The sequence below is a fragment of the Pyxicephalus adspersus genome, chromosome 6, assembly GCF_032062135.1.
Source record: "Pyxicephalus adspersus chromosome 6, UCB_Pads_2.0, whole genome shotgun sequence".
Classification (NCBI taxonomy): Eukaryota; Metazoa; Chordata; class Amphibia; order Anura; family Pyxicephalidae; genus Pyxicephalus; species Pyxicephalus adspersus.
In genome coordinates, this window is record NC_092863.1 from 101,255,978 (window position 1) to 101,277,733 (window position 21,756).

A 21,756-nucleotide genomic window follows, 5' to 3' on the forward strand; every position below is an offset into this window, starting at 1 on the left:
CAGATATGCCAGCCTGGTGGTACAGAGGCAAAACTTAACAGGAGTTTAAGACTGGAACTGAACAGTTTGAAAGTGAATGCAAAATGACTTTGTGGAAGAAGTTGTGGAGGAAGGTAGGTGGTAAATGGGAGGAAAGTCATCCAATCTGCTTTCGCCAATGACGGAGCTCTCTGCATTCTGATTTAAGAGCACTAAATGGGGCTCCAAAGGCTAAACAGAGAGAATTAAATTTGCTGGTTTGTGCCCATCACAGAGAAATAAAAAAGCAAAAAGAATTATCTGAACTCTAAGCTAAATGGAAATTAGTATTAAAGAACCAGCCACTGCCCAGAAAAGATACATAAGTATCCTTGACGTCGTCATTAAAAGAGAAATTTTGCATCTCTGGCCTCCAGTCAGGTGGTTGATAATGATGGTTTGATATGTAAAGGGTTAGTTTATAAAGAGGCGGATGGTGGATGCACTTTGTAACTTTGGGTAATGGGTTTGTGCCAACTTGGGAATCAATGTAGAAATAGTAGGAACCCAGTACAGGGGTGGTGGTAACCTAATAAATTGGGTACAACAAGTGTGCAGCATGGCATGGAAGGTGGAAACCCAATGAAGAGCAAAGCAAGTTTGCAGAACTTGGAACCAACAGTTTTTGAGATCCACAGTTTAATAAAATCACACTGCATTCAAAGCATAACTAAACTCCCCTCCCCTGGCTCCCTGGGCAATGGTGACATCTCGTGATATCATCCCGCATCTTTTTCCAGGCTCAGGATCTTTGGGTATCTTGACCAGAATGATTATCTCCAACACGTGCATTGTATCTCATTATTCTTAGCACGCTTTAGTGTCCAAATACATGTTTGGAGGGAGCTGGTTGTTTAAAAGGATAATTATTATAGACCTAACATAATATACCTTTACACAGTTCAATCCCTGCCTATGGAGATCATAATCCAATAGTACCATCACACCCTTAAAAACAGTTTTTGGTGGCGGCACAAACTCAAAGCCCCTGGTGGAAAAGAACCCAGCACACAATGGAGCTAGATAATCTTCTATTATGCAATGCATATTATTTTTAGGGTTTACTCTGTACTGTACTGTGCAGCAGTCCGTTTTACTCCATACACATTGCCAAAAGAATGAAGTCAAAGAAAAAACGACTGATTGCCTGAACTGATCCCACATCTCCAAGGACAGGAATACTTAGAAGTTTGATCTGCAGGATTTGAGTCATTGTTTTGCTCCCCATAAGTCTTCACTTATTTTCACGTCTGCTTCACAGCAAAATCTGCATTGAGTGGGATTTGTATTTCTTTTCTTGCAAAGAGATGTTTAGGCTGGCATGATGTTTTGTAGGGAGTGGCTGCAAGTACAGTGAGCGATAAAGATCCGAGAATTGTGGCATGCAGGACAATTAATTATCTCATTACTCATGAGTCAGGTTGGAAGATTACTTCAGATAAAATGCCAAGAATATGCACACTGGATGCTATGTATATGTAGATTATCACTGCAGATAAACTCCGCACGCATCAGGGAATCTTAGGGGTCCATTTTTTAAGCTGTACTTTAGTGGTTTTGATTTCAATATGATTGTTAACCAAACCACAGAAAAAGAAAATTGCTCGATCAGTCATTCGACTCAAATCATAAATATACCCAAGTTTTTGTGAAATTGATCATATAATATATATAAAATATTGTTCTTCTAGTTTAATAGGCATACCTTACTTATGTCTTCTTCTGATCATTATGGGTTAAAGTGCTGACATTTTCTGCACCACCCAGGTCATGTACTTTTCCCTCTGAGGAGATAACCGTCCAATATCCTTGCATTGGTTATAGTCGAATGTTTGCTTTTGTAACATGGGAGGTAACAATAGTAACTGGAGGAAGGCCACATAGACATGAGGAGAACATAAAAACTTCATGCATGGTCAAGATTCAAACCTGAGACACAGATTATTGGATTTGAATAATGATGGCCATTGGAAATTAGAAGTTGTGTTTCCCATAAAGTTAACTTGGGCAAAAATACAGCTGATAAATAGAAAAGGAGTGTTTGCCTAGACTTGCTTAACCATTAGACAAAGATCTGCTTTACAGGCTCAAACAGGTTTCCTGATGAGATGTTGGCCACATACAGTGTGACTTGTTTCAATTACCGTGTTTCCCCGATTTTAGGACATCCCCATTAAGTAAGCCACCCACGATTTTTAAAAAAATAATTAAAATAAGACACTCACCCGTTTATAAGAAATAAGACATCCCCTGAAAATAAGACCCAGGGCATATTTTGGCATTTCAAAAAATATAAGAGAGTGCCATAGGCTTGAACCTAAAGATGATGAAAAGGCACAAGCACTGTGCAGCACCAAGGCTTTGTACAATTGCTTCCAACGACAAAAGATTGAAAGATGAATGAACGAGTGCTGTACAAAAATCTAGAGTGTGTACACAGCCTGAACGATAAACGAACAAGGGATGTACATACAACGCCATTCTGTTCTATGGAGAGGGGAGAACGAGAGAGCAGCACCCCGCTGCTCTTTCTTTTCTTCACTTCCATTGTGGTCGTTCATCTTCCGTAGTTTGTGGATCCGCCAGGACGTGTCTATGAAGGACGCTGAACGGACGCTGTACACGTCAGATTATCATACGAGACAAGGCCCTGAGGCTAGTATCAGCCGAGAATCATCTGATGCGTGTACATAGCCCAAGGAGGAAGAGGAGCCTGAGCATGCAAGGAAAAAAAAAAAAAGAGGAGCCAGAGCAAGGAAAAAAAATGGTGTATCCCATGTAAAAAAAAAAAAACAACACAGGGAAAGAGTGCTATTCAATTATTGACACTTAATGATAAGGGGATTACATTAAGCTGCTTCCATTCATCTAAAGGCAGCATAAAGACTACAGTTCTCCTTTAATGCCGGAGCAGGCCTCCTCTAACCCTCCATACCGGGGAGCTCTTTACAATGCAGACAGCGAGGAGTGGTTTGTGTTCTTGATTACCGCATTTTATTCACAGCTATGTAAAGTGTCTAGCCTGACTTCTAATAATCTGTTACCCAAATGAACAGCTTCTATTCTGGCCCTCGTATTAATAGAGTCATGAACTTTCTTTTGAAGCACAGATTAAACGGCGAGCTGGAAGAAGCAGGCTGCATGTAAAGCGATGGGCCCTGAGCAATGGAACACGGCGATCACATAATATTAGAGTGTCAAAAGGCACCTTCACAATATAGCAAGGGATTTGTTTGTGTATAACAGGTTCTCAGTAATACAAGCAGTCACTCAGGTCACAATGATATTGATATATTTTTGGTGATAGAATGTTAGTCCTAAATTAACATAATGGAATAAAAAACTCAAGCAACAAAAACAAAATTAGACATCTTGTCACCTATATGTAGTTGTAGTACATGGGGGAACCAAATTGCTGCATACAGATAGCATGACATGAATAATATTTTCTACTTAAGGTATGGGTAGCACCATACTACGGAAGTAAAAGCTTTTTTTTTTCCAGAGGGAGGTAAATTTGACTTGCTTTGTCCCTTGGTGGGGATGTTTTCATTCCTCATGGGGGAATCCTTGAAATAACTTTTAGGTCTTAGGGAACCCCTTGTTTAAATACTAGTTCCCCCTGGGTACATTAATAGCTCGGTGATCAGCAGGAAGAATGCCCCTTACATTGTGGCTATTGGGAAGAATAGCACTCTTAGGCTACGTACATACATCAGATGAATATTGTACGATAGTCGCCTCAGGGCTGATATCCGTGTGTACAACGCTCGTCGTTCATTCATCTGTCCTGGCAGATCCCTGAATGACACACGATTAAAATGGAAGCGAAGTGGAGAGAGAGAGAGAAGTGGGGTGCCACTCCGTCGTTCTCCCGCTCCCCTCCCCTCTCCATAGAGTAGAGAGGTGCTGTATGTACAATGCTCGTTCATGCATCATTCATTCTTTTGCAATTAGAAAGGATTGTGAAAGATCATTTCCAATGACAATTATTGAATGTGTGTACATAGTCATAAAGATGGCCAAAAAGATCATTGCTGTCATTTAAACTGACCTAAGAGGCTCAAACTGTTCATTGCTCAAGGAACTCCCAGCAACCACTGGAGGAACCTAGGTTCCATCTCACCACTACAGGCTGTAAGTGTAAACTTGGCTTTCTCCCTTACAATGCAAAGCTCACAAGCTCTGGAGGGACATCAGTGCCTGCAGGTTTTAGTGGCCTATGTAGGAGGCTGCTGGGACCGGTCCACAAAGGTGAAGCCACACGCTCTGCCCATGGACAGAAATAAGCATTTCAATCTTGGAGTGCAGGACTATCTCCACTGCAAAGGAAGTATTTGCTGAAAATGGACAGAACCTTTAGGCCTGAATTAGCCATAATGCCACTTACTTTTTTTACAGTCTTGTCTGGCTCTAGTGCAATGTCTGGGATGTTGGCATCCACCATCAGGGAGAAAAGATTAAGGATCAAATTGGAATACCTGAAAAATACAAAAGTAAAAAAAATGTAAATCATCTTACATGTGTAAAGATTAAAGGAATATTGCATTTCAGTGTGCTACAGATAACCTGCATATCTGCTTAAAGCTTTTTATTTGTATCTGTGAAGCGTCTCATTGACCTGGGATATGATATGCCTTGCGTTATTAGAGACGAGTGGCTGATTTTTGAATTTTAACAATTCTGCAGTATGAGGAGTGGAAATGCCCTTTGATTCTTGCTAACTGGTTCAGAATGTTTCAGTTAATTAAGTAAGTATCAGTTTTTTATCGGTTCCATCAGCAACTTCGGTGTTCCCAGGTTCCCAAGGTTGTTACCTTATCTATATTCTGTAGCACCACGTACAGCTTTATGGCATCTCCATGCATTTTATTTAAAGTATTCTTCATATTTTAAATATTAAAGATGCATGAAGTGACTCTTTCTCATGTATAGTATTAAAAAAAATTCCAGGTCTATATGCGTTCTATTCTAGTTGTCCTATTAGCCCTATAAATGGCCAGATTTACCAATCAAGATTTGTCTCCTCACCCCTTACTCTTCCTGAAGACTTTAATGATATGCGTCCCCAAATTTCATTTCAAAACCTCGATAAATCATACCCCAGTATATAGCTCATGCCAAATCTACACTAGGGAGCAAATTTAAATCTATCGAGCCCTTTTTCAAAGTAAAAAAACATTTCTGCCTTTCCCAATAATCCGATACATTCAATAAATAAAGTGGTACGGGGTGAATCTATTCACCCCTAGCAGTCGCATCCAGCTGTAGCTTCCTCAGCTCTACTGGGTGTCCTATAAAGGAAACTCTTTACAGGAATATTCTAAAAACACAAGAATTATTTTTTTAATTACACTGATCACATTGATATGTCCCCGACATAAGGGCTCAGCCACTTTACCATTCTTTTTCCTTCACATGGATCCCAGTAGGCCTCCTTCAAAGCCTTTTTAGCTTTGACACCACGAGTATAAATCAGACGGGTCTAGTAAAACTCCGGAATTGTATACCTTCCCTGTTTCTAAGGCAACTGAAAACTTCAGAGAATTTCACCAATCTTTACCTAATCTTTCTCATTACAGAACTGTTTAAGGAACCACGTCTGGAGACCGGCTGTCGCTCCACACTTTTCTCTTTAATGGCAGGCAATCAAGAATAGGGATTGATAAATCACAGCATAGGAAGAGGAGAGGAATGCATCTTCCTTCGCTATTCACTTTCAATAACCAGAGTTAAAAACAAATATAAAAATATGAAAAATAAAAGATGTCTTCTAAATGAATGCCTTCCAGCTACCTCTGAAAACAAGCACAAAATGCAGAATTTCCAATCTACTGTGTGTAAATGTCTAAATTGTAGGCCAACTTGTGGCTCTAAAAAGTATCTCTAAAGTATCTTTGTTGAAGAATTCAGCACATGGTACCAACAAAACATATTCTTCTGCTGATGTATTTTACACCGCCCCAATGGCACGTATGAGGATGCAGGAATACCTTCTCATATGTTGGATTTTTGCACTGGGCTATGGTTTACGTGTTAGGAGGTGAACAATTACAGCTTTGCAAAATACTCCAGTCTTTGTTCTTTTAGAGGCACAGATAAAATATTTAACATTCGGATTTCTTCATGTCACCCCTGTGGTTCCTCCACCACCCTCACCACACCAGCAACTCCATTAGAGATGCAGGAACACACTACTGATGTAGCAGCAGGAAGTTTAGGAAGCAGCAATGAAATACATACTTGTTGAATGCAAATTATTCTAGAGGCACAACGTTGGCGGAGTGAGGTTTGCATTTGCACAAAGGTGCTACCAAGTCCTTGCAATACCAGCAAAAAAATAAAATAAAATAAAAATTTGTGTGTATGGATTGTACAGGATGCCAGGGGTGGGTCCTGACTGGTATATATATTCCTCCCTTTAGGTAGTGGTTCCTCTGAAAAGAGGTTAGGTACTGAAAGAGTCCGGGAAAGCCGCAGCCTCTCTCAGTGCGTCTGCAGCTGCATACCTCTCTCTCATGGCATCCAGTGTCCTCTCCTCTATTGCATTTCATTAGGCATTCACCTATTTATCTGTGATATCCCCTCTATTACAATTGGGGAGGTTCACCAGCTATGTATGTACGACTAACTGAACCATCATATGACATTGTCCTCCTAGCGTGTAGCTGAGGAAGCCTATACCAGACAAAACGTGTCAGGTAATACAGTCACACATATGTGTTCTATTTAACAACATCCTTATGTCGATATTTGCATTGATGGGACTTTTTGCTGGTTCATTTACTGGCCATACTTTATAGATGAATGTGTCTAGTGCCAAGTATTCTGGCTATTATTAACTAATCTCTAAAATTGTGCAAGATACTGTATATTGTACTATTAAACAATATTACAATACAGTTGTTGCAAAAAAAAAAAAAAGCTCTGCTTTTTTTAATTACTTTATTTTTTATTCATGTTAGAATTCTTGTTTAAAATTTGTGACTCCTCCCCTCTACCCATACTCTTTTACAATCCGTTCCTTATTGGTCTACATTTTTTTTTGGAGGTCCCTGCTCCAACTTGTACTTCTACTAAATGAGTTTGTGGGTGCATGGATAATAAATTGATTTTGCTCTGAAATCTTAAAGTTTGCTAACAAGAACCTTCACAGGCTCCTGCTGTCTGACAATATAGCAGCAGGGAGGTGAGGAAACATGCAAGTGCTTATTACCCATACTGCTGCAAGGTTTTCTAATGAAACGAGGTGGCAGGATCTATTTAAGTAAAAGTGAACTTGGCCTAAAACATTTCTATGGTTCCTTGAGGTTCCAGCAAGTACCTGTGCTATTCTACAGATTGGTGCCTAGGCATCTACAAAACAGCACTTTAGTACCATCTTTAGTGCAACTATCAATGGCTCTGGGGAAGATGATTTCATCAACTGCTACTGACCCAGAGGATCTCTAACACCCTGGTAAAGAGACCAACCCTTGTCTGGTAGACTAGCAGAAAGATTGGGAGGTCTGAGGAGTAAACAACTATTGTTAATTACTAATTAGCAGGAAAGAGAGCCATGACTAAAGCTGCGTACACACTTCCAATTTTTATCGTTGGTAAACGAATGACGAACGATCCTGCACGATATCTGCAAAGATATTGTACACACGATAGATGCGATCGTTTGAACGATACAGGAAGTGACTTGCACCACAGGAAGTGAGCGAACGTTCGTTCACCGCGCATGCTCAGACCATGGACGATCACTGAACGACCGTACACACGATAGATGGTCAACGATCGTCGTCCAATCTGATCCGCCAGTCCGATCATTTCCAACGACTATCCTCGTTCGTCGGCGTCGTTTTTTACTTTTTTTACGAATGATTTTTGGCCAATCGGTCGTTCGTCGTTCATTTCCAACGATAAAAATTGGACGTGTGTACGCAGCTTAAGGCTATGTACACACATTGGATGATTCCCAGCCAATATGAGGATCAGGGCTCGTCTCGGATGAGAATCTGACATGTGAACAGCGGCTGTCTGAAATCGTTCATGTAACCATCCTGGAAGATCTGAGAACAAAAGAAAACGATCTAGTGAAGGGAGGAGAACACAGTGGGGTGCCGCACACTTGTTCTCCCCCTTCCCCTCTCCATAGAACAGAACAATGCTGTGTGTACAGCTCTCGTTCATTCATCATTCAGTCTTTTATCTTTGGAAAGGATTGTGAAAGATAGTTTCCAACGTCAAAAATCTAACGTGTGTACACAGCCAAACTCTGGCTGCTCAAATTGCTTTGTTTATGTGATTTCTGAAATTAAAAAGAACAGAGACTGGCTAATCGGGAAAGGTAAGTAATTATTTTTATTACACTATCAAGTATCCATATGTTATCCAAAGTCTATGGTATGCTGGTAAATGTTACAGTAGTACAGACAAAAGATATGAATGTGATTCTGCTATAATGACTAGTGGCCAGTTAAATGATGTTATATAACAATGAGGGTAAAGGTACTTTTCTCTCCAAGCTTAAAAATTTGCAGCACAGGGTACTTTGGTGGCAGCTGCAAAGGGATGAACAGAGAAGGTCCTTTGGGTTTGGGCAGAGAGGTGGAGAAGTATCAGAAGACTGGGGGTCTCTTTTGCACAGAAGCCCAAATCTTGCTTATCCAAGACTCATCAAAGTCTCTTTAAAGGAGTTGAGTTATTCTAAAAGCTGCACATTTAATGCGCACATCATCAACTAATTATTTGACTCAAGGGCACTTTTACAAGATGGGAGTACATTTACTAGCTACCAGGTTGATGAGCAAGTGCAGATCAATACTATATCACATATACGCCACCCAGGACGTCTCCGACAGCGCCATGCCACGCTGAACTTTCCGCGGCAGTATAACAGTAACAGACCCTCTGCGAGGGGCCATCAAGACCTGCTGAGGAAAGGTATTAATTATTAAGATAATGAAAGTATGAAGTGTTATTGGATTTTATCCGTTGTATCATCTGGTATATTTAAAAGGCCAGGAAGCTAATTATTTTATCACGGCTGCTGTAATTACAGCAATAAAATGAGCGGGGCCTCAATTACACGGCGAGTCTTTTGTTCGGGACTTTCCATTATAAATTACAGTGCAGCAGGTTTGATTTTTTTTTTTACTAAATCTTCTTGAAGGAGTATAATGGGGATATCGGACGCAAAATGGTTGCCCCCCGTCTAAACGGGAACTCCACGGCATTATTTAAATGTAGTGATTAATGAACGAACCTTCATACGTCGTATCCCGGCACCAAAAAAAATGTCACTAGGCGGAGGTGGCCTACATTTTATACCATCAAGATTCCAGCAAATTCGGCTGCGTCGTAATCCGCGGATTAGTGTGAATTAGTATGTTTTGGTCTTTAGAAGGTATTTCGACTATATTCGGGAAGCCGTAAAACGTCGCATTAGTGCGCCACTAAATTAAATATACCAATATATTTCGGCCCAACAGTTGTTCCGGCCGCAAGGACCGTTTTAATCCCTAATGTACCGATTTTTATGGAAAAAATATTTTTTTCCGTATTTTTTTTTCTTAGCTATTCAATTGGCCACTAGTCTCAGTTTACCTGGGGGACCTGAAAATACATGAGCGTGGAGGTTGCACAAGTACATGAATGATGTTGCAGAGAGTGCACAAATAATGTTGCAGGGGGTGGGAGAGAGCAAATAGTGATATGCAAAGCAGCAAATGGATGGAATCAGTGGGCAGTGGACAGTACTGATTAGAAGCACAAATCAATGTAGCTGTACAAGAGGGTCAAGACTAGATTTATTAGGCAAGGGGTCTGGTCAGTATTACTTTTTCTTATATATTTAGTGAAACAGCCACTTTATTAAAGCAGAACTAAACCAGTGATACTCACCTGTCCCTATTCCCTTGCAGGGTGCTGTTGTCTTGTTCTTTTTTTCTCCTCCCGCAGACATTCTTTGTTTGTTTAGACTGGTCATACTGGGATGATGTAACTCCAGTTCATTTATTCCTGGCATGCACAGGGGAGGCTGTACATGCATAGCCTAACTTTTTACCAGATACCCGGAGTAATCAGGCAGGTAAGTGGGTATATTGAGGAAAGGACATTGCCTGTCCCTTTCTACAATAATGACCTGTCTGATTGTGGATTCTTAAAAAAAAAAAAAGAGAACTTTAGTTCCGCTTTAAGATCACAAATGTATTTTTAACATGACTATTAACCTCCCTAGAGGTAACCCCGAATGTGACTCAGGGTAGAAAAAAGTTGCTGAAAGCGGTAACCCCCCAAATCACACTCGGGGTAGGTAAACCCGTTGGGAAAGATAGTAAATACAGGGCTTGATCCGCCGGCTTTCCGCATTGTCCATCAAACACATGTTGTCCACGGTTCCCGGTGACATTTTTGGGTGTGTACGTTGCTGGCAGGGCGGAAAATTCAAAATCTATTTGTATTGCATTCAATACAAATAACTGTTTTTTTTATACTTGATTTTGTGTTTCAAACTTTATTATACTCATACTATTATATTTTACTGTAAAATACATTTTCATGAAAAACAATGTACCGCTTTTAGACAGAAATTCAGACAGAAATGTACCGCTAGGGAGGTTAAAAAGAGAGTTTGAAAACGGTCTTTATGCATCCTGTGATTGGCCACAAAACTGGATTCAGCCTAGACAATGGGTGGTCAGAAGCTGAAGCCAACTGGGGTTCTAATGCTATGGGCAGTGCTGTCATTGTAGTGTACATGCTGCAAGTGGGGAAGCACAGGAACAATGCAATTTTTTTGTTTTTGGAGGATGAGGGTGACTAGGAAAGCAGTTGTCATTTCCACTGGTCACCCATTAGATAGGAGGGACTTTTGTAGGCAATGGAAGCTTGTACTTAAGTTCAATATATTTCTTTTTTGTTTTAATGGGATTCTACTTTAACACGGAGGGCGGGCATGAAATGACTTCTGACACACTCAGAAAACTTTACCCCAACCTGAAGTCTTTGTGACCATTACATACAAAAGAGTCATTCTGGAATGAAGGTTAATCTTTCAATCTTTAGATGGGGGAGGGATTGGGGAGTCACCAGTCTGGAAATTAATACGGCATGGCTGGAGAGTTGCTAATCCATAACAAGTGACAGTTATAGTCAAAGTGTTATAACTGCACCGCCAAAGACAAAGCACCTTCCCTGCTTCATATCAGTATTTGGTAGAAATGGATGGCTCTCATTACCCATCATTCATGCTTCATTACATAGTAATTAGGAATAATTGCAGCTCAATCTCCTCCATGTGTATTCATATATGCATGAACATTATATCTGCTCTATGAATAAACTACGGGGAAACAGCTGAGACATTAGGTGACAATTAGTGGAAATGATTATGTAAATGTGTGACAGGCATTAAAGGTGTATGACAGTCCAGGCTGAAGGAATATAAATGGTACAGTCTACCCTAGCGTTTCTCAGATAGGGTTCATTGGAACCCTGGGGTTCCTTGAGAAATTTGCATCTCTCAGGTCAGTTTAACTGACACCAATGATCTCTATGGCTATCTGTAAGGCTGACATACAATGTAAGAGGAATTCTTCCCACTGACCACCACACTAATGTACTGTGCGTTGTGGATCTAGTAATTATAGCAGGGGATCCTGAAGACATGAAAATTATTTCAATGGTTCCTGGATGTTAAAAAGGCAGAGAAACATTGGTCTAACCCGTCAGAGATTAAAGTTTCGGATCCAGACATTGCTGTATGGATCACAACTACCAGCTTCATTTTGTCAGCACTCTTGGATCTAGGAACCAGGTTTGTTAACTTTTCTATAATGTTCATTGCTTGGCAGTCTATTACACCTGATAATACTATGCAGCCAGGGACTAGTAACCTTGGGCTAAAATTTGGGCAAGTATTAGCAATGCCTAAGTCCTGCTCTGATGACATGGATGTTATTGACCTAAATTACATGATCCATAAGGCCCAAATGTCCTCCTCACAAAAAAACAAAAAACAAACACTCTGTAATATGCAAGGGTTCTTCTAAAAAGTTCACACTTTTTTTTAAACTCTATTAAGAATTTTAAAAACAAATGACATCACTTTTTCTTTGTGATGCATTTTACCCTGTGTTCTACTATCTTTTTAATGTCATCATCTTCTTGTGTGGTCCAAAAGGCATAAATCAGATGGCTCTAAATCCAGACTATAAGCTGGATGTTTCACAACCTGCTACCTGGCACTGTGGGCTGCAGTGTGGGGTTGGCATTGTTGTGCAACACAAAAAGCGTATAACAGAACACTGTTCCTATTTGGTGCATCACAACAGGACAACTCTTTTAATAAACCTCAAGGTCAGCCGGCTTGCCAGACAGACTGGTCACTTGACACTCTCAGACCAATTACTACTCCTCCTGCACTCACCTTTTCCTACAAAAATGTGCAAACTTTAAGTACCCTTGTACTGCGAAAGAAGAGCCAAAGTGTGTTGCCCCCTGAGAAAGGCAGGTCCATGAAACCTTGCACTTATAGCATGCCAATTCTCTTCTGGGTTAATTGATGATGGGCAAGGTATGGCAGCTAAGGATTGGAGGTAATGCCCAGCTGCATATCTATTGAGTATTACAAAAAAAAAAAACATAATTATTCCAATGTACCTAAACATTATTCTAGTAAGCACAATATGTTCCCAAGCTACATTCAAGGAGGTGTGGGGTGTACGGATGACTGCAATGATTGGATGAACAAGTTCAGCTGCAATTGCAATACACACCTTTACATTTACATTTTTTTGTCATCATGTTGAATGGCTTTACCATGTGGCAGGTAATTAAAAAAAAAAAAAAAAAAACACAGCAGTAATCACCTGAAAAACAATAATCCTCACGCATTTTTCTGCAGTCAGTTACCGATGACAGTAAAATTTATTACATCTACACAAATGCCACACATTTGGGCAAATAGAATCACTTCCTTTTTAAGAGGCTTATCCTGTTGATGACAAATACATTTTTAATACGTTTCTGGTTTACAAGATGCCTTCCAAAAGGTGAGCGATGCCAGCTTGTGAGAATGCAAATAAATCTTAGAATCTGAGCAAACACATTTGTGTGCAAGGATGCATAAAACTCAAAAAAGATCTATAATTTTGACCCTACACTCATGGCTTGGCTTCCCCTGGTGGAAGCAGATTTTAGAGGCATAACATGGAGACTTACCTGCGGAGGTGGAGGAATGCTGTGTAACACTGTTTGCGAAAGGCTTGGTACTGCTCGCTCTGAGTGCCTCCCATTCCTTCCACCATTTCTTTGTTCAGTTTCATGGGTGGAGGGAGAGGCTTGGGGTCTCTTCCAAGAATGTACCCAAAGTCAATGTGGAACAGTTTACCTGCAAAGTCAAAAACACTATAAGAAAAGCAATACATATGAGGCTTGTCGCCAAAATATTCATATAACACTTTATCAGGCACCCTTATGGTGCCACACTACATTTAGGGTAATTGTCCAATACCCAGGTCTGCCACACCACCAACACTAAAGTCCTATAAGTGTTGGATTCCCTATAGGCTCCAAATTCTTGAGAACAAGGCTGCACTCTGGGGGGTCAAAGAAGTGGAAAGCATTTATGGTCATCTTCTCTCACAGTTCTGTCCATCAGAGTTTTGAAATGTATGGCAGAACTTTACTTCGCGAGTGATGAAGCTGCCATAACCAGAAAGTTTGCACAGAACTTTCAGGATCCTGTTATTGCTGTGTCCCAGGAAGCCGCAATCATACCTGCCGACTCCATGGTGGACTTTTGATTCTAAGAGATCCTCTTTGGCTACCGATGTAACTCCTTGTGCATGCAGAGATGAGTGTCTCAAATAGCTCTATCGTGATCTTTCATTTTTTTCAATCTAGATTCACTTTATTTTTAAAGTAAATTAGTCATCAAATTGGAGAGAACACACCTAAATACATAGCTGAATCATGAAATCATGCAACAAATCTTGTTTGCTCCCTATGGATTATCTTCTAATGCTCACCCTTTGATATATACCCCCTGAAAAGTCAGCCAAATTCACCCCCTTTTCCTTAGCAGTTTACAAAAGGAACCTTTTTACAATCAGAGTTTAGCTTTCAGCTGGTATATGGCAATGTAAGGCTAAGATATGCTTCACAATATTGTTCTATTCAAATGGAAAAATGTTTGATGCCTTCTAAAATGGAGTATGGAGCTGAAATAAAAAAGGGGCTTTGGGTGTCAGAATGGAGTTCTTTAAACATGGCACCTTATCAGCAGAAGCTTTCACACATCAGAGCAATATGTAACTAATCCCTGGGATTTCATAGCAGAATAGATACATAAAAGAATATTTGTGCAGGCAGGAGAGATCGGCTGTAAGAGCTGTTTATGAATAGAGCTACGGCAGACATGTAATCAGACCAAGGGCTTGGCATCTGTAATAAACCAACTTGGTTCAGAATAATAAATAATAATAGTTATAATAACAAGCAAAAAAAGGGTAATATATTTAGTATTTATAGAATTCCATATGGAAGTGTTGAAGCACAATTTTGGCCTCCTATTTTCATATAATTGCATATCATATCAACTTGCCCTTTACTATCTGTGCTGTGGTTTTGTAAAGTTTTGTATATATAAAAGAGCTGCCTTCCCTCCTGCTTGGACGAAGCCCTAAGTGTCTTCCAGCTTCTTCAAAACACAAAATGTCATGGCCAAACCTCCTTTGGTTTCCCAATTTCCAAAAACCAACCTTCCCAAGGTTTTGGTTCTTCTTACATGTCCAAAATAGGAAAACGTCAGCCTAGCTATCTGGGCTGCTAAAAAAAAGGTCTGGCTTGATTTATTGAAGGACCTATTAGTTTGTCTTTCTTTCCGCCTATAGCATTCTTATTATTTGTCAACATCATTATTATCAACATCCAAGGCATCAATGTTTTTCTGGTCTTGCTTCTTTACCTGTCCATCTGTTAGATCCATAAAGTTACGGAAAATACCACAGCCCTAACCACAGCCTGCCAAAATCATTAGCGTAGTCCAGGTTTATTATCTCAATAACTCCTTTTCTGGAGAATTTATTTTCTATGATTAGACTTTGGCAGCCTGACTGACCGCACTGCACTATTATTATTATTATTATTATTATTAAAGATAATTTTTCAAAAGGCTTATGCTTTGTATTATGTCAACATAATAGATTTCTCTAGGTGTAAATTCCAGGAAACAAAAAAAAACTATGTGAATGCTATTTTAAATTACAGAGTACAGAAAGTACATAAGATGAACTAGAAAGCATATCAGATTTTTCACCATCACCTCACAAATAATTCTTCGGCTGAGTAAGTACAAAAGACACAAACCAAAATCTCGTAGAAAGCCTTTCCCAAATTAAAAGCAAAGATGTTTCAAATAAAAGTATACAATAAGATCTGGCATAATCTGCTGTTTTTTTTTATCAATTTATTGCATTCTCTTCAGTATTCTCCCCGAACCCTTTTAGCTGGGCGCACCACCCGGCTCTTTTCAATAACCAGCAATACAGGGGCTGCCTATAGCTTCTTCTTACCCAGCAAATAAAGATTTATGGGGAGAATACTGCTCTTGCAATAGTGCAGATCTATGTAATGCTCAGATATTTTTATAGAATATGTTTTGTCTGAATATAAATGTGTGCCAATATGCTGTATGTACCATAATTTGTGCTGTACAACGCTCTCTTCTGTATTGCACACAATGCAGGTTGACAATCGAAAATCCGGCCATCGATAATCAGAATCCTTCAGTTTCCCGGCATGAATTTCAGATTGCATTTACAATACAGGGACTGCGGTACATCGTTTGGCCACTAATGTTTTCATGGCGCTGTTCTCCAGAAACAGATGTTAGGCCTTGCTTGCTAAACTAAATACGCGTTGAGACGTCCCTGCTGCCTGCTCCCTGGAACTAAGCCAGATGTCCGCGGTGCTGCGAGAGGAAGGCTGGCCTGTGTGTGGAGGCAAGTATAAAAACGGAATTTTCGAAAATCCTCAGGTCCCGAGGTTGCCAGATTTTTGAATGTCAACCTGTATTGTTTCTTCTGTGTTGCATCAAAAAGTCAGAACTAAAACTTTGGGGTGTCCAACATCGCCCTATGGTCAATGTCCCCAAACGTTTGGCCATATTGTAGATTTGAGCTCTTCTTGTACTTATTCCAGCAAAATGTAACCAGATGGCATGCATCCAGATAAGAAAAAGAAAAAAAGAAAACAAGCCCACCCAAAGCACATTATAGAGCTGCAGTGCCTTGATAAAATGGCCCTTTAAAAAGACAACAGGTTCCTTTAACTAATCCCCTACAGGGTATAAAATAGGAGTGAAATGCAGATGCAGCAGCAAAAAAACTTAACATCTGCTTCTGAGCCATTCATTTGCACCAAAGGTATTTCAGACAGGAACAGGCTGCTTCTATAGCCACCCCCTCTGCGCTCATGTTTGGCATACAGAACGGCGGGCTGGGACAATATATACATTACATCTCCCAAAGTTGCCCTGGAGTCAGTGACAAAGTTACGGCTGTTGGTGTCAGCACTTTCAACTGCCACCGTCGTCGCATGGAAAATGACAGGACTTCGGAGGTTTCGTGTCAGCGTCAGTCTTTTTTTATACGTGAGTGCGTTCCGAGATACGTTTATCTGACAGGACATCTCTTTTTTTATAATTCATTGCCTGTACTCCCAGGAAACACACAAAGAGCTTTTTACATGTCTTAAAGGGAGTTTAATGTCTTTTGGTGTTTAAATAGTGGGGGAGAGAGCTGGCTAAAGTGGGCCTGAACGCAAAAAAGTTAAGATTTGTTATATTACAGGAAACATTTAGGAATGTTAATGGTGCATAATCCGTACCCAGATAAAAACTATATTTGTCTTGAATGACTCCTAAACATAGGAAATTACTCCATGTACCTAAACACTGCAGCCCAGGCATGGCCAAACTACGGCCCACTGGTCATACATGTTGGGCTTTTTAATACGGCCCTTCAAATATTAGTACAAAATTGTCCATGGGCAAAAAAGGTGACCGACAACACTGTTCCCAATGAAAATGATGTAAGTTTTCTTTAAATATAAGTAATTGCATTTTACGTGTAATTTCATCAGTTCATACAACCACTCTCCATCCATCTGATACTGGCCTGGCCAGTCTGTCAAATTTTAAAACTCAATGTGGCCCTTGAACCAAAAAGTTTGCCCATCCCTACTGTAGCCTCATATCAGATATTTGTTGTGTGTGATTATCCATAGCTATTGTCTCAGGAGATTTGGAAATGTCACTACCAACGGTTTACTTGCTGGGGAGAAAGTTGTACCAGTGGACCTGCAATGCAATAAACTCCCTGCTGCAGTTTTATTTATTCTTTAGATTTCTGCTTCCTCCACCTTTCCTGTTTCTTCTCCTTTATAAGCTCTGGGGGCGGTTTTGACAGGAAGAGGAGAGGAATGTCTGGGGGGGCAAAACTTACCTTTACTTCCGCAGATTCCTCCGGCATTTTCCTGTATTTTGTCCTGCCCAGTCTCGGAATTCTCCTTTGTCCAAGCACGGAGGAAGCACTGGGTGCTGCCATTTTCATCTGTCTACATTCTACCCTTTTATATAAAGTAAACATTTTGGTGATGGGAGACCCAGAGTTTGAAATCTCTGAAGTCCAATGAAAGAGTCAAACTTTTTTACCTTTGTTAGCAGTGCAGATTTATCGCCTTCTGCTGCAAACAAAAATGATCCTGTATGTCTATTGCAGTCCCATATCAACAGTTTATCCTCTGCTAAAACCTTATAGGAAAACAGACATCAACATATTGTTATTACTGCTGTCACAGCTATAATTTCCAAGCATTACACCGGTCTATAGTAGTGTTGGACTATGCTTACAAATCTCCTGCTGCCTCCGATTTTGGCAAGCTCAATGTTAAGATTAATAACTAGCATTGTTGCAATTGACACCGTAAGCTGCTATAGTTAGCCAAAAGGGGCTCCTTTAAGGTTTTTGTATGGCGGCCCCATATTTCATAGTTAAGCCTCCTGATTGTCATCCAGTAGCTGACAGTTTTAAATAAGTTAAAAAAAATGCAAATAGGTGACAAAAAAAGGGAAAGCCTAACTCCAGCCTACACCATTTGTTTAACCTGGTTTCACCAAAAAAAAAAAAAAAAAAAAAAAGGCATAGCCAGAAATATGAACAAACTTTAGTGCACCAACGCTTCTACCTCTCCTTTAACTTCTAGCATTGGTATATTGCTAGAAATACTTTAACCCATTTTTGCATTTTGTGCTTGCATTTACTATATACTTTTTGTAGTTATGTAAGCAACAATGTTTGAAACCTAGGAATGTCCTGAAAAAGCTTTTCCTTGCTTCACCCATTTTTATCTAGGCCATCTGGCATATCTGTCCCATTATGTTCTAAGGCTGCGTACACATGTTCAATTTTTGTCACTGGAAGCAATCTTTTTTTGATTGTTTTCAGTGACAAAAGAGTAATTGATGAATGAACGAGCACTGTACACACATCACCGCTCTGTTGTATGGAGAGAGGGGAGGAGAGGAGAGAATGAGTGAGTGGCACCCCGCTGTGCTCTTCTCTATTGACTTGAAAAGCATTCGTTGGGGGATTCGTCAGGACTGATCCATGAACAACGCACAGCGACTAATGTATATGGGTAAGATTCTTGTCCGAGCCTGACGAATTGTATCAGGTGGGTATCATCTGAACTATGTACATAGCTTAAAGAGGAAGTAAACCTGAGAAGGACCCAAAAAAAATACATTTACCTTTAATCCCGCAGAGCAGATGATCAGTCCGGAGGTTTCTCCCATTGGGTCCCGCGTCGTCCCGGCATCAGTCTTCGGGCTGGGGCTCTAGGTGCTGCCATCTTCTCTTTGTTCTTCCGGGTTTTTCTTCCTATGTTGCAGGATGGGGTGACATAGATGGGGAAAAAAAAATAGCCAATCTCACTGTGCATGCCCTTTGGAGAAAGGACTCCTGCCTGTATGCCTGTATTGGGGCTCTGTGCTTGCATTCATTAATTAAGGAGTGCTAAAAAAAAAAAAAGGGGGGTGTTGCACTTAAAAAAACAAACAAACAGAATGCTCACCCTTTTATGTAAAGTGAAAATTCTCTGTTTAGGTACGCTTTAACTCTTTCACCCTTGGACCAATTTTAAATGGTCCCCCATATTTTCTGTAAACCGTTGGTGTGTCCCATCTGTCACTGCCACTGCCACTGCCAGCTCGGTCAGTTAAAGAAAATCAAAAAATGTGGCAGCCTCTATACCTGAGCCAAAGAGCCAGGATCTATACCTGAGCCATTTTTATAGAAATAAATTCTCCTATACAGCACCTCTAGATTTAGTTTCCATTTTCAAATTTACATTTTTGTTTTGTATTTTTCAAGGTATGAAAAAATAATTTGCAGAAAAAGCATTTTTTAACAAAGGTTTCCCTGTAAAAGTTTAGGAAATTGCACATCCATTTGAAAACTGGACATCAATATTAATAAGAACTGTGATGGATGCTGAAATTGCAAAGTATCTGACTGGGGAACTTTTATTTGTAGCCTGTACAATCTTATCAATTTGAAGTCAATCATTTTCTTGCAAGTGGTGTATATTGAAAACAATTGCTAAATATTCAAGGTCCAAAAAATTCATCACAAGAGCCGACCATTTTGTGCTAAAGGAATCCTAAAACAAAGTGTTGAAGTCCTCAAGTAACTTCCGAAATTTCTCAAAATGAATACAACATGCATGGGAGGTATGACAGGAAAAATTAATGTTCTTTTATTGACAACAATTTGAGCAAAAACAGTTTGGGATTTAACTTAAAGGAAAGACCAGGCTTTCTGGAACAATCTGCTGCTGACTGGCAAACCAAACAAAAACTTCCTTGGCCACAGTAGCAGACATGTTTGGTGCAAACCGAAGACAGAATTTAAGCACAAAAACTTGGTATACCATCTGTGAAACAAAGTGGTGGAAATGTTACAGACTGGGGTTGCTTTTTACTTTAGAGTCGGTGCAGCTTGCAGTCAGAGAGCCAACTGAGCATTCTGCATCCTATCAAGAAGTGCTTAGTGAGAATGTAAGGCCATCTGTCCAAACACTTAAGTTGAACCAAATGATCCAAAGCACACCATCAATCCAACAAGGAATGGATTGAAACAAAGAAATAAATGGTATAGAATAGTCTATTTAAAGCCCAAAATGTGATCCAACCAAAGTTTTTTTGGGCAAATTAAAATTTTCCATATTAGGGGCTATAAACATCTTGCAACTAAAGGAATTAAGCATGGAACAGTAGTCATAAATCTAGGTGTGATTGTCAAAAATCCAAAAGGTCATTTGGACAGGGTCCGCTCCACCTCTTGTGCCATTGTTTGTTTTTTGGCTTCCTTTTGCAATCCCATTTATTTATAAAGCACCAACATATTACGCAGTATTATACAATAAGGTATATTATTAATAAGTTTTCTTCACATAATATAGTGCAGTACAAGCTATTCCACTCCCAGCCCTGCCATACTAGCTAAATCAATGCATATCACACGGTCAATGCTTGATATGATCACTACTCCTTTAGCTGCAGCAGGTGAATTGCTCACCAGCTCTTACTGCTTCCCAATTGGTGTTCTCTCCTGTCCCTTTTAGCCGGGTGCATCACCAGGCAGTTTTGGAGAAGCACCCTCTTTTTGGGTGGTTACTGAAAAGCTGGGTCACAATACAGGAGCTGCCACCCATCTACAGCTTCTTCCCACCCAGCTTTTGAGGAGAACACTGAATTGCCTAAACCTAAAGTCAGCTGAAGGCAACATGCTGTAGCATTTTTTGCCAACAAGGAATAGGAGGATCTAGAAACAAACGAGACGGCTCTTTAGTAATCCTGTTCCTGGTCATTTGCCAAAATCGACGGAACACAAAGTATGACGGCCCAAGGTTAGCGCCAGTCACTGGGGACGACAAGGGTAGGAAGGTGTATAGAATTTTGACCTTTAAGCAACATGGAACAAAAACATCCTTTATACTCCTGAAACCTTTATTAAAATACATTAGATTCTATTTCCGAGCCTTCTTGGTGAGTTCAACTATCTGAGGATCTTGTCAAGTCAGCAAACCATTCTCCTTACACGCTAGGTATGTCACTTGCATAAAAGGATAGTGAAAAATAAAAAAAGAATAAAACATACTAATAATATAGGTTTAAAGTTCAACATGAAATTTCAACAATAATATTTCTCTATATTTGTATTTTCCTTAGTTTATGGGCTTATGAGACCTGCTTAAATAAACCCAGTGAAAGGTAATTGTATGGAAAATATGAATCAGATAAGATGATACTCTGGACCTGCTTTAACAATCATAAATCTAACGCTTATCTATGAAAAAGCAGTGGACTGATGCAACCATACATTTAGTTCTACATCCAGAGAAATTCCCCTCTGTGATATATGATGGAGATGAGAGATCTTATAGCCAGGAACAATGGCTTGGCGTTCTGAATAGACTCACAGTCTGCGCTGCATCGTTTGTTACATTCTCTAATTGAACTGTCTTCATGTTCTTATCTTAAACAAAGAATTTTTACTTAGAAATTGTGAAAATCGAGGGGAAGACTGCACATGTAGAGGTGAGGTATAAAGAAATCTGTGCTTTGGAGATGAAGCAGCATGTGACAGCAGTGTACTAATTAACGATGGCACACCAAAAGAC

At 39.9% G+C, this 21,756-nt stretch overlaps 1 protein-coding gene across 1 annotated transcript in view; it reads right to left on the reverse strand.

Annotated features, from left to right (window-relative positions):
* Window positions 1–21,756, reverse strand: part of PIK3C3 (phosphatidylinositol 3-kinase catalytic subunit type 3) — a gene marked incomplete at its 5' end in the record, with an annotated part of 107,499 nt that overhangs the window by 22,934 nt on the left and 62,809 nt on the right. Inside the window, 2 exon segments of the mRNA XM_072413983.1 lie at window positions 4,409–4,499; window positions 13,231–13,399. Coding sequence (XP_072270084.1) covers window positions 4,409–4,499; window positions 13,231–13,399 — 260 coding nt within the window.